This window comes from Perca flavescens, chromosome 14 (assembly GCF_004354835.1).
Source record: "Perca flavescens isolate YP-PL-M2 chromosome 14, PFLA_1.0, whole genome shotgun sequence".
NCBI lineage: Eukaryota > Metazoa > Chordata > Actinopteri > Perciformes > Percidae > Perca > Perca flavescens.
The window spans coordinates 22,798,319-22,811,083 of NC_041344.1; the positions used below are offsets into that span (position 1 = coordinate 22,798,319).

The following is a 12,765-nucleotide window of genomic DNA, read 5'->3' on the forward strand; positions in this document are numbered from 1 at the left end:
GAATCATTAATAGGCCATTAGCAGCAGACGAAAGAGTTCCTGCTTGCTCTGCACTGACCTTCAGCGGGCCAGTTTCATTACTATATCAACACACACGCACATGCTCGCGCTCCCCTCATCTGCGAAGCTTTAGTGCGTAGAGCCATGATGAGTTAGCCAACCTTGATAGGTGTACTTTCCCCTGGCATTGGCGCCATTATGGTTCACATCTAATTTACACTGCCAGTAGAGGAATAGAGGCCAGCCTGACATCTCTCATATTCCCCATGCCATGTAGCCACACACATACTGTACACACACACACACACACACACACACACGCATGCAAACACGCTGCCATTTCCCAATGCCAGACCGGCGGCCTTTTCCTTCCCTATTCATTTAGTCAACGTCTTGATCAAGATTTTCAGAAGCTTTGGCTGACTCCCCATTCATTAATGCCAAGCAAATATTTTATGGAGGAGAAGAAAAATGGCAGGCTGCTTGGAAAGGTATCAGCCATATATTAGAAGTGTGTGGTTCCTAACTGTTGCACTGCAGAATGCTAATGCGCCTCGCAGGGTGTGCAGGTGTGCTTTGAGATTATGCCCAAATGTAAAAGAAATGGAAGCCCAGCCACAAATAATATATAGGCTATATTTAAGCTAATTAAGACAAATTGGAACGCATATTTCCTCTGGGTGTCTAGTGACGTCATATAAGTTATGAAATGAAAGGGGCTGCATAGATATGGCTTACTTCTCCAAATCCATTATGTTAAAAGTAAGTAGGCAGTTCACTTAACTGTGAATAATTACGCAGATAATGCTATCAGTGTCGGGCATTTGACAGGACCCAGCTTGAGTTCTGCTCTGCTGTTGTCAACATTTCACTTTGAGAGTCACCCCCAGACACGGACATGCTGACTATACAGTAATTATGGAGATGAGAAGGGTGTGGGTGTGCGTGTCCGTACACTTGCATATCAGAGTGCCTACATGTGTGGTTGCATGCATCCTCTTTGCCTTGTTGTAGGTAAGAGAATGTGTGTGTGTGTGTGTGTGTGTGTGTGTCCTTTTTTTTTCCTTTTCATTTATGTGTTTATTGGTTTGAAGCACATACACTGTGTTTAGAAGACAGTTACTGCATGAGTAATGATATAATTGTTTCATAATAACTTTAATAACCTCCTTTCTATGGCATATAACAGACGTTGACAGTGATTTCCCCATATACTACATGAGTGCTGTGATTAAATAGCAAACATAATTGCATTAACTAGGATATCTTCTCAAGGATGGACACCCAAAGTACTGTGGAAGTTGATACTCTCCCTTAACTTAATATGGCCAATTGACTTAGTCACTTAAGGACCGGCTCTATTGAGCGTATCACCTTTTAATGATGAGGGAGGTTAGCCAGTTGCAAGCAAAACTAGTAGAAGGAAAATCCTCACTTACCTGTCTAACGATGAGTCTTCTACCTCTGACAATGATAACTCAAAAACTCATTAACCCTCTTGCAGGCCTCCCTTTCTCCTTTAAAGTGCCTAAATAGTATTTTAAAACAGACCCTAAACAACTTTTAACCCCTTCTAACCACCGCGGCTGTTGTTCGCCCACCACAGGTCCCCCCTCCCCCACCACCGAGGCACAACACCGAGCCATCACTAGTGCGCAGAACATCCCTCGTTTACAAAGAAAGTCAACGTAAGACATACTAAATCCTGCATAAACCTTGTGCAATAGAGCCCTCTTAACTCACTCTAAAGCCGATAAGTTGATGCGCTACATGTGAATGTATGTCATAGTTTGCCACTGTATGTACTGTATCTGTGTTTCCATGCTGTAAAAATGTACATTTCACATGTAATTGACTGTTTGCTGAACCTCTTCCCTCAATCATAGTTTAGCAACTGTAACTAGGCACAGCAGACCTGTCAAGCTTTAGATTCGTCCACAAGTTGAAGGGGTGTGCATGGGGCTGTACTAAGAGCAATACTCAGCATTGAAAGAGCCAAAGGAGTTGTCTTTTTGTCTAGCCTCTAGGCATGTAAGAAATGGATTATACAATGTGTTTATCTACTCTAAGCTGCAATAAATAGTATGCCCGGCTAACTAGCTTACTACATACATTAACTGAGCGTTACTTAAAGCCAAGAAGCACATCCTTAGTTTGTATGTTTAAAGTTTAATAAAAAAAAAAACAACAACAACCCTGTTCACTATAGCACACCAGTTGTGTAGTATTGTCCCACTGTGTGGAAGCTAGTTCTGGAAGCAATAGCGGAGTTTAGGCTAATGATGGAGATGGAACTTCATCTTTGTCTTTTAGCACAATATCATGCATATAGCCATCAGTTGCTTATTTAAGACCATTCTTCTCGCTTAAAAAGTCAGCTGAAAACATAGAAAATTTTAAGTTTTCAACCAACTCATGGAGCTAACGTTAACACTAGCAGGATTAACTAGCTATAGCTGATAAAATACGAAGACCGAATAGACACTGAAAGACCGAAGAAATTGACAGTTGCCAGCTGAAAATGAGAAACCTGCTTACGTCTAACCACCTTTTCAAGAATTAATAATCATTTTGATGGTAAATCTGCCACCGTTGTCATGGTAAACTGCATATGTGCCTTGTAGAACCCTGCACGGGCCAAAAACTCCAGCCCTAACCCTGCCCTAACCCGTGGTGTTCAAGCCCTACCCGACCCCAGCCCGACAACGCCTGCAATTTTTTCAGCCCGACCCTAGACCAAGCGAACTGGGGTTAAGCGAACAGTCAATTTAGAGTAATGTACTCTATACTTATAACATTACCTGCTAAAGTAAATGTTTCACGCCTATTTCAAGACTATAATTATTCATAGTTGGTCAGACAGACAGTGTCAAAACTATAAGCTGACTCCATGTAGCTGCTCATCTACTACTAGCGCTGTCTCGTAATGAAGTGACTGTATTTAATGAGCCTAAATATTAGATGGTCTCCTAGTGGTGTGGTGGTGTAACAGTTCAGTGCATCACAGCTTGTACCCCCTGTGCTTCTGCATTCATTTAATGAATGCTAATTCCCCTTCCCCCATCAACTCCCATACAAATCCATACTGAAATATATGATCTGGAATCACTATAACCAGAGAGATTGATTTGTAAGGTGGTCTGATGCGGCACTGGATATATCTACCATGACATACATTTTTCAAATCGCATTTTGTTATTGTTTAGCTTTTTTGGGCATTCATGTGGCACCACTGTGTGGTGTGACAATCCATACATTCATTGTTCCTATTTCAGTGCCTGAACCTTATGACCCAAACACCATGAATCAGTTCATAAAGATAATGACCCATCCAAACCGCTTTATAATCACCTCATAAACCATGATACTCTGTCCATAAACTAGCTCATTGGCACTAAAAAAGGGCCAAACATGATGCACTTTGTATGGGTGCTGGTGAGAGAAATATCACAAAGGATTATAGGGTCAGAAGAGATCTGATCCATTTTACTTCTCTGGAAAGGTAGGATCTTTGTTCAGGAGATGAGTGGATATCAGAAAATGTCCCACACACAAACTTTTTTTTTCATCTTATCCAATTTTCTGTTCAAGTGAAGTAGGCTTAAAGTGGTCTTGGGCATTACATGTGCCATCTCAGATATAATCTCTTGATTTACGCTGTGCTTGTCTTGTCACTCCAAACCACTTTTCACAACTGTTGTTGACTCTATATTGCTCTGTAACCAGTTATCCCTTATATGTTACCATACTGAAAGGTCCAATGTGTAGAAAATTTCTTCCATCTAGCGTTGAGATCATATATTGCAATCAACTCTCTCGCACCACGCAGTTCAAAGTACGTATTACAGCTACGTTAGCCTTCACGCTTCAAAAAGCTGGTCTCTTGCTCTTTTCAATATCCTTTTTCTTTTTCTGGGCGAAGAAGAAGACTCCTGTTCCTGAAATTTGGATTTTGAATATGTGTGGTCCTCCCATGTTTCCTTCTTCAAACTTGCCGGGGCCGGGAAGCTACGATACCCATTAGCAGCATTAGCAGCATCATGTGCCAGCGAAAGCACGAAAGGCGGAGCAGTATGTCCTGTATGTCCCTTACTGGCTAACGTATTTCAAGATGGCGCATGAATATGGAGCGTCTAACCCAGTTCATGCAAATGTCAAATTTCAAGCCAAAAGGAATACTTAGAATTGATGTAAATATTCATGGAAAAGGACAAGTTTGTGAACGGGCAACACAGATTTTGATAATGAACAACTAAACACGTTACACACTGGACCTTTAAGTATTACTATAGATAGATAATAGATGGAAAAGAGGGGGGAAGACGTGACCGGAAAGAAGGCGGGAGCAGACACTATATTACAAAACTCCCCATTAACCTTAATGTTAAAAATCACCTTGTCTGTTTTTTGTGTTAGGCTGCTGAGGTTAACAGAGCCATTCCTGTAGTCTGAAAATACATGTACATGTCTCTCTCTGTTACATATTCTGTTTTTAAGAAGAAGAAAAAACAAATGTGCGACCTTTAAAATCTACTCTGCAAAATGGCTTAGCCTACTGATAAACTATCACTAACAAAGGTCAGTTGCATGCTGTGACACACACATACATTTCTCCTGCCGGTTTCAGACATCTGTGTGCATTTTAATGCAGTAAGATGCATAGCAACTCTTATGCACAGAATTGTGCCTAGTTACAGAGGCTAATGTTGATCAATTGTAGATTCTTCGCTATTATTTTTGCTTTGTTGACATCATGACAACAGCTTCTGACTTTGACTCAAGTGTTTTGGTATAGATACAGTTGCCCCCATACAAGAATATATTTAGAGGTAACACTTGTATTATACTCTATTGAAGTGGATAGAAAGTGGTCTTTGCGAATGATGAAAACAAATCCTGCTCCGTTTTAAGTACAGTGGATGCTCAGGCAGGGGCCATGTGGTTAGCAGAGGGATGGAGTCCATTTTCATTGGGTCTCTCATGATGGAGACAGGAGACAAATGGAGTCAGTGGGGTTACTGAGAGACCGAGTGGATGTAGTGTTTATGTAACACAGTATGCATTAGAAATACAGTGCGCGCTAATGTTTAGATTAAGAACAGTGTCTTGGCCTCGGCCAGTATGGAGTGTCGTTTTCTATCCTCTCCGCAGGGTTCAGAAGGTCATAACACAAATGTGCTTGCGGTACCCAGTGAAGTGTTGTGCCTCTCTGTGTGTAGGATCGACGGTGTGTGTTTGTGAGAGAGAGAGATAGTTTGCACTGCGTAATGGAATGGCTGATGCATTTTTTAGCTCTCAAATGGGATATATTTCTATCCCGTCGTCTGCTGTGTTCTTGATTAAATGAAGCGTGCTTGGCTTCCCTCTCCAGATAGAGAGCGAGGAGTTGTGCTCAACGCAGTGGGATGGAGAAAAAGACAAAGGAAACAAGTGCTCTACTTTGTTGTGATTTCACTCATGCTAGATCAGAGCGGGGACAGCAACAAAAAGTTTCCGATTATGAAAGATGTATTTGCAATTCAATCTAAATAGCTGGCTGTAGGCGTTTGTTTGAATTCTATGATGAAATCCTATCTATGAGGCTACATATGGAAATACATTATGATATATTCTAAAAGGGTTCTTCCATTAACCTGCCCCATAAAAGAAAGGTGAGACCTGAGGTGCTTTCTTTAAGCATCCAGAGTTAACATTAGTGGCTGTTATTGATATTCCAGCATGTTTTTAGGCCACTGAATGGAATTGTAGCCAAGGTAGTGTGTATGCTTTGAGGATGTCTCATGTGAAATGAAGATGTATAATTTTAAATGACAGAAGACTCCATTTATTGTTGATTCAGTGAGGGCAATTTGCCTGCACTTGCAGACCCTGCAGGTCTTGATAGTCAATTTTCTGGCATTAAGCTGAGGGGCTTCAATTTCAGCAATAAAGCAAGTCCTCCCCTCTTCTTCCCCTTCATATCTCATTCTCCCCTCTATTCATCCTCACGGCTTGACATTTTCTCTTCTGCCGTCACCCATCGTTTTCTCATTTTTCCCTCTAAACTCAGCCCTCGTGGCACGTTTGAGGCATTAATTGAATAATTAATTCCTCTCATTAGCTTGTTTTTAATTATTTCCTTGCCCCCTTCTCTTTGCCGAGGATAAACTCATCAACTGTTTTCATCCTTCCACACAAATTGCCCATGAAAACTGAGGGCTGGCGGAGTGTAGCTTCAGCACACTGGCTCTATCAGTGGCTCTTAATGAGGGGACGGTTTGCCCAGGCGGAACAAGCCTAACACTGGCTTCGTGCACCAAGAGGCACAATACTAATTTAGCTCATTTAGTGTCCTTGGGCCAATTAAAGGGAGGTGAAAAGGGCCGGATCGCTAGCTGGAACTGTTTTCACTATAGGAGCACTGGCCTTGGATTGCATTGCGCTGCATTGCACAGGCCCAGACACTCTGTGTCTGATTGCTCATTTGTTTGCAATGTTTTGCACTAATGGAATTTATTTGCCCTACATTCTCCAGATTTGGCTCCTTTGAAAGGCCTTATTATTTGTGACACAGATTCCTTCCCAGCTAGGGGGTAAATGGTCCTAAAGACTGCTATGCCCCGTTAGTCTATTTCTGTGCCCCCTAATAAATTATGCCAGCATTGAATAGGCAATTTTGGATCATTATCTTGATGATATAATGAAATAAACACACATAAAAACCTTGAAATAGTCCAGTTCTGGTTCAGTGACCCAAAACCCACTGACAGCTGCAACACTACAGTCACGTTCTGGTATCCACTCAGTCTACTCTTGCGTTGTTTGATGTTGCTTTCATTTTCCTCATGTATAAATGTGATTTAAGTTTGTTTCACGTGAGCCTCACACTCAGTGTATGTCTTTTCTTTGTCTTACTGCCACATTTTATTGATTTGTTTTTTTTGTTTCCTGTTTTATGTCCTTTGTTGGCTGACTGGGCCTTGTGTTGCATGCTTGTTGTCATGTCCCAGTTTGAATGTAGCCAGACTGTCAGCAGAACCATGGGCATCCAAGTCAACAAAGGTAAAGTTAACCCACTTACCCACAAGCACCTGTCCTCTCCCATCATCTCCCAAAGACAGCTTGCCACATTGCTCACCCACATCCAGACACAATTTCCGTTCCATGGTCCAAATGAGGGGGAATCTGAGTGGCAGAGAGTGGGCCTCATCCACCAACAGTGTAGCAGAGGCTTCTTCTTTAGATGTTTGTGCAGTAGCATCTTTTTCTAGTATATGTGCTATCCCAACAAACACCCCTTCACTTAGCTGTGTCATGCTTGCAACTTGTACGTTGTGTAGCTTGCCTGAAACTTTAAGTGTTGGGTGATTCGGCAAGGATTTTTTTAACTTTCGACTGTCACAGCTTTAACCAGTGATGGACATTGTATTTGGGGGTCACATTAGCTCCATTTGCCCCTGCTGTGCATGCAAAAGTATAGTTTAAATGTATTATTATTATTTAAAGTAAAATAATAATTACTTTACCATACCCCTATGATTCCTCTTTTAAAAAGTTTAGGTACAGTATCAGTGAACAAAATTCCTTAATGCCGCTTCCATGCAAACACTGATGGTGCACAAACGGTGCTTTTAGCGGTTAATTATTTGAATCACATTTGATGCTTTGAATGTTTTTGGACACGACAGAGGAAATAAAAAAGCAAATAAAAGAGAGAAAAAGAAAGTCAAAATAATGACAAGGAAAGCAGAGAGAGAAAGATAAATAATATCTATTGATAAATAAACCCAGATTAGTTTAATTGAAGATTTACATCTGTTTTCATCAGTTAAATCTTTAACAATGCCTTATATTGTGGGATACTGATGGATATCTGTGGGCAAAAACTTTGATTTCATTTCCCAAAACAGTGTGGCTGAGGTCTAATTCTTAAATCTCTTCCTCATCATCCTCCTGATCTAACAACAGGGGAGGGAGGTGTGTGTGGAGCCAAGAGTCCTCTGTAGCTTCGTATTGTACTATACCCTAAGCCCGCCCACTTTTTAGCGGTCCAGTTGAATGCAAAGGATTTTATTTAAATCCCTCTTTTACCTAGCCTGGGAAAACCCTGACAAACTTTCTGAAAATTTGAGATTTGCTCTGCAAGTCAGTCTGGCAAAGAGCCCATTCAAGCCCATTTCCAATTTTTCCAAATCGAGGCACCAATCACAACCATTGAGGCGGGCTTTACACCAATCACAACCGTTGAGGCGGGCTTTACACCAATCACAACCGTTGAGGCGGGCTTTACACCAATCGCAACAGTTGAGGACGGCTTTACACGATGACGATAGCGCAGCGACAGCGAGCAGCTTTTTGTTTACATTCAACATGACGGCCACCGAAGCGCAGCAACCCGTTGATGCAGCTGTCGCTGCTACGTCACCCGGATTGTTGGTCTGATTGGTTGAAGGACTATCCAGTTGCGCCCAGAGGCATTTGAGCGGCGTCCTTTGGTGACGCCCCTTTGGAAATGAGCTGTGGATGAACCTTGCCCAGACCCACTCTGTTACAACTGAGAAGGGTCTGGTGTCAACCAGGCTATCTTGTACCTATACACCTCTGAAATATTGGTTTCACTGGTTAATAATACGTCCACACTCTCATTTTACCGGGACTTTAAAGACGAAGAAAAAAAAAAAAAAAAGGGAACATAAAAAACCCCGATAGAAAACACTGCAGGAGTACAGCAGGGGGGAGTAAGGTTTATGTGTTTAAGCCAGAGGCGGAACATACAGAGTCAGCAATGTCCACTTTATAGTCTGGCTTTAACTATTTTATGTGTTGTGTTAACACATACAGTATAAAATCAATAATGCAGATAGTGTAGATAGCATTTCCATGCACTAGATAACCAGATTCGTTATCCACTTTCAACATTATTTAGAAAGCATGAGCTCCAAAGCCTCTAGCACTGCACAGCAGATTCACTGTTACAGCTTTTAGAATCAGATCACTCTACGCCCACATGCCATGATTTCTTTTATCCCCATAGTAGTTGTAGTTGCTATTAGTGGTGTGTAGCGTGTAAATTCCTTTAGTCACTCTGTCCTTGCTTTGTCACTTTTTCTCTAAGCTTTGACAGGTTGGGACGGTAAAAACACTGCCTGTTGGATTATGTGTGCATACCTGTGCTCACATTGCGCTTTTGCTCACTTGTTTCTGTTCATGAGTGCATGTTGTGAGTGTGTACACGTTATATTTTGTCACGAGAGAGCTGGTGAGCGGGATTGAGAGATGGAGTGAGAGAGAAGGGGTAAGATGTAAAGCACAAAGCAACAACTGCCTGTTCACCTGCTGATGGTGTGGGAACAATGCTATTGTTTCAGGGCAGAGTTGTCAGTGACTGCGATTCCCCCCCACCCCTTCTGCTCTCTTTCTTTTTCTCTCCCTTGTCACCCCCTTCCTCTTCTTCTCCCTACCATTTCATCACCACAGAGGGAAAAGCGATGGAGCATTTCGTCTGCCGGAGGTGAAAAGAACTCGTCGAGTGTAAGTAGAGGGGTTTCTGGCAGAGAGAGAGGGAGAAAGAGAGGGATGAGATGGGGCTTTGGGGCAAGGAGGGAATGAAGGCAAGGCAGAGATGGCAAAAGGGAATGGATAGACACGCAGTTGCAGCACAATCACGTTAGCCTAGTCTCCCAGGGATGAAGTTGGGCTTAACTGCAGCATTACCCACACTCCTGCATTACAAAATGTTCCTTCGCCAGCATTTAGCATGCAAATTGGCTCCCAGATTATGCCTTTTGTATTCATTTTACCGACTGTCAGGCTGTGACGCAGGGAGAATGATAATCAGGCAGATATTGCCCCCTAGCGCTCCGGCGACAACCATCACACTGCAAGGGGGGGGAGGGAGTGCTGTGTTACTGCAGATCAATGACGTGTGTGTGTGTGTGTGTGTGTGTGTGTGTGTGTGTGTGTGTGTGTGTGTGTGTGTGTGTGTGTGTGTCATTGAGGGTGTAAATGGCTCAAAGTGAATTACATCTGAGTACTTTATAAGAGTTGGGGGCGATGAAGGGACGGTGGGATTGTGGAAAAAGAAAACAAAATGAAAGGAGATATCTGAGTTGCAGAGAGATAGAGATGAAGAGCACATACAGTAGCGCTCTCTCGAATGGATTATGCGTGTAGGAATAGGCAGATAGAGCGCTCATTTTAGGATGTGTTGCACTGCAAGATATACTCTGTGAATATTCAGCTCCATGAAGTCCAAAAAGCTCTGCTGCAGCTAGGTCCATCATGTCAGCGAAAAGCACCACAAGTAGTCGGTCTTGTTTTAGTTTTTTTGTCTTTGTGTGTTTCACTCCACCAAGAGTCATCTGGGCCAGCGATCCCTCATGGTTTTCCCAGCTCGTATCTGCAAAATCTTTATCTCGGCGAGATAACGAGTCTGATTTGAATAATGGCCCATATCTGATGCATAATGTTACCTCTAATTCCGTTTTAGCTAATCCCCCAACATGTATTTTGCATGCATGGTGGGAACATCAGTGGACCACATGCACATCCATCCTGGAAGGTTTCATCATCAGATACTTTTATCAGTCTAAAAAGTCACTGATTGGTAGAGGTGGGAGATAAAGAAGACAGGTATCATAGTAATTGTTTTCGATGATAGAAAAATGATAGAAAAATAGAAAGGTGCCTTAAACTACAGATATGTGTGGTCCTGCGTTTCACTGTTTGTGAGATTAAATCACTTCTAAGAAGTGTGTGTGTGTGTGTGTGTGTGTGTGTGTGTGTGTGTGTGTGTGTGTGTGTGTGTGTGTGTGTGTGTTGATTATTGCAAAGGTTAGGGATGAAATTTAGCTTCTGTTAGTGCATATTTTATGTCCAAATGTTTATACTGGCCAAGGCAATGGTTTCCAGGTACTTCATTTAAAGGACAATTTCATCTTATTACAAGTTGGGTCTTCTTTTTTATTTTTGCTAACGCTCTCCTCACCAAATTCAATTGATGACCTTTTTGCTGCAAAGTCTGACATGGCAAGAAACACTTGGTGGTCAGATGATTAGACGTTTTGGGGAAAAAAAGCAATTTTGTTAATTTATTGAATTCACTTCATTTGGAGATAGAAGCAAAAGTAATTGCACCCAGAATTCCTCTAATAAGCCAGCTGTGTGAAATCTGATGAATTGCCTCAAGCGATGTCACTCGAGGCAGTGTCCGTAAGGGCTGAAGACTTTAGAAAATGAAAAAAAGTCTTAGGGTGTGGAGTTAGAAAGAAGTGAGATTACCAGATGTCAGTTTTTTAAAGTAATCATTTTGCTATTCGTCTTTATTTTATTTTTAAATAAGTTTGGTTAATCTAACTTCTCGTATTTTCTTGCCCTGCCAGACAACACTTCAGTGATGCATGCAGATACAGAACAAAATATGACCCAGTTTGTATGAAACCAGAATGTCCCTTTAACTTAGATTTTGTATCATTTTTTTTTCTACGTCCACGTGGTGCCTTACTATGTATCTTATTTTTCCTTACATGGCCCTTTTTCCTTGTCCTCCTTCTGCATCAGGACAAGTCCACCCCGGAGGACCAGAGCTCCTGGGACAGCTTCAAGAACATGACCCCCGAGCTGTCCATCGTGCCTGGGGAGCAAAAGGACCGGATGGAGCTGCACAATAAGAACTGGGACTCCTCCTCAGCTAACACGCCTGACTCGTCCGAGGGAGACTTCCAGACTGAAGTGTGAAGACACACACACACACACACACTCACACTCAATTGAATACACCCGCGCTCATTGCCGAGGCGAACTTCTGAAAAGCTATACATACTGTAAGTACATGATTTCTCGCAAAGATCTCACACACACTGCTCCCCGTCTCCTGCAATGTGCTCCTGTTGGATCCCATACTGTATTTGTTTACTGCTGCTGAGGACAGACACGGAAAGAAGACTGTTCTAACCTATATTTTCGCAAAGACTATTGAAAAGAAAGAACAGGGGCTTGACATGTCTGGGACTGAAGACATTTTTTAAATGAACTTAAAAACTTATGAAAAACTTATTTCTGAGAAAAAAAATGTCTTGATTTTATTCTGGAGAAAAAAGAAAATCTCTTTCAATTGTTTTGATGATTTGGGGAGGGGGGGGAAGAAAAAGAATATTTCTGCACCGTTGAGTTCTTTTCATAGCAAGGGGGGAATCTCACTGAGGTTTCTCACACCAGTAGCCCCACTAGGCACCATTTCTTTTTCCCTTCTAATGGATGACGGAAGCATTTGATCTCTGTCTTTCCTTTTTTGTTTAAAGTTTTTTTTCTTGTCATTTTGGACGGAGAGGGGATGGGGGACGGGGGAAGAGCTGCTCATTGAAATGTGCCATCCTCACTGCTTTTTTCAGGTTCCAGTTCAACAATCCCATCCATCCATTCCTCTCACATCCTCTGTGTCAACACTGTATTCCCCCTTATTTGTGTATTTTCTATGGTTTAGTTTAAAAAGAAAAAAAATGTCCTCCTCTATGGTTTGAAACTTTTAATGAAAAAAATAATATGATTGAAACAACTGTTCAAGAAGAATTGATTTATTTTCAAACTGGTTTGTTTCTGCTTCAGCTGCCTTTTTTTTCATTTCTTTCATTTCCTGTGAGAATTAACCCATGTGGAAATTCAAAAAGAAATTCAGGACACACACACAGCACATAAATGTGAGCTTACTTTCTGAGGTAATGTGTGCCGCATGCTATCCACCCACGAGGGAAAAGGATAGTGATCACCATGCAGATTCTTGCATATCCT

At 41.9% G+C, this 12,765-nt stretch overlaps 1 protein-coding gene across 3 annotated transcripts in view; it reads left to right on the top strand.

Annotated features, from left to right (window-relative positions):
- Nucleotides 1-12,093, top strand: part of adgrb2 (adhesion G protein-coupled receptor B2) — a 268,475-nt gene extending 256,382 nt beyond the window's left edge. For all 3 annotated transcript variants that reach the window (XM_028596716.1, XM_028596717.1, XM_028596718.1), the window contains 2 exons: nucleotides 9,457-9,510; nucleotides 11,539-12,093. In XM_028596716.1, the coding sequence (XP_028452517.1) occupies nucleotides 9,457-9,510; nucleotides 11,539-11,715 (231 nt within the window). In that variant the 3' untranslated portion in view covers nucleotides 11,716-12,093. The remainder of the gene's footprint in view (nucleotides 1-9,456; nucleotides 9,511-11,538) is intronic.
- The last annotated feature ends 672 nt before the right edge of the window (nucleotides 12,094-12,765 follow it).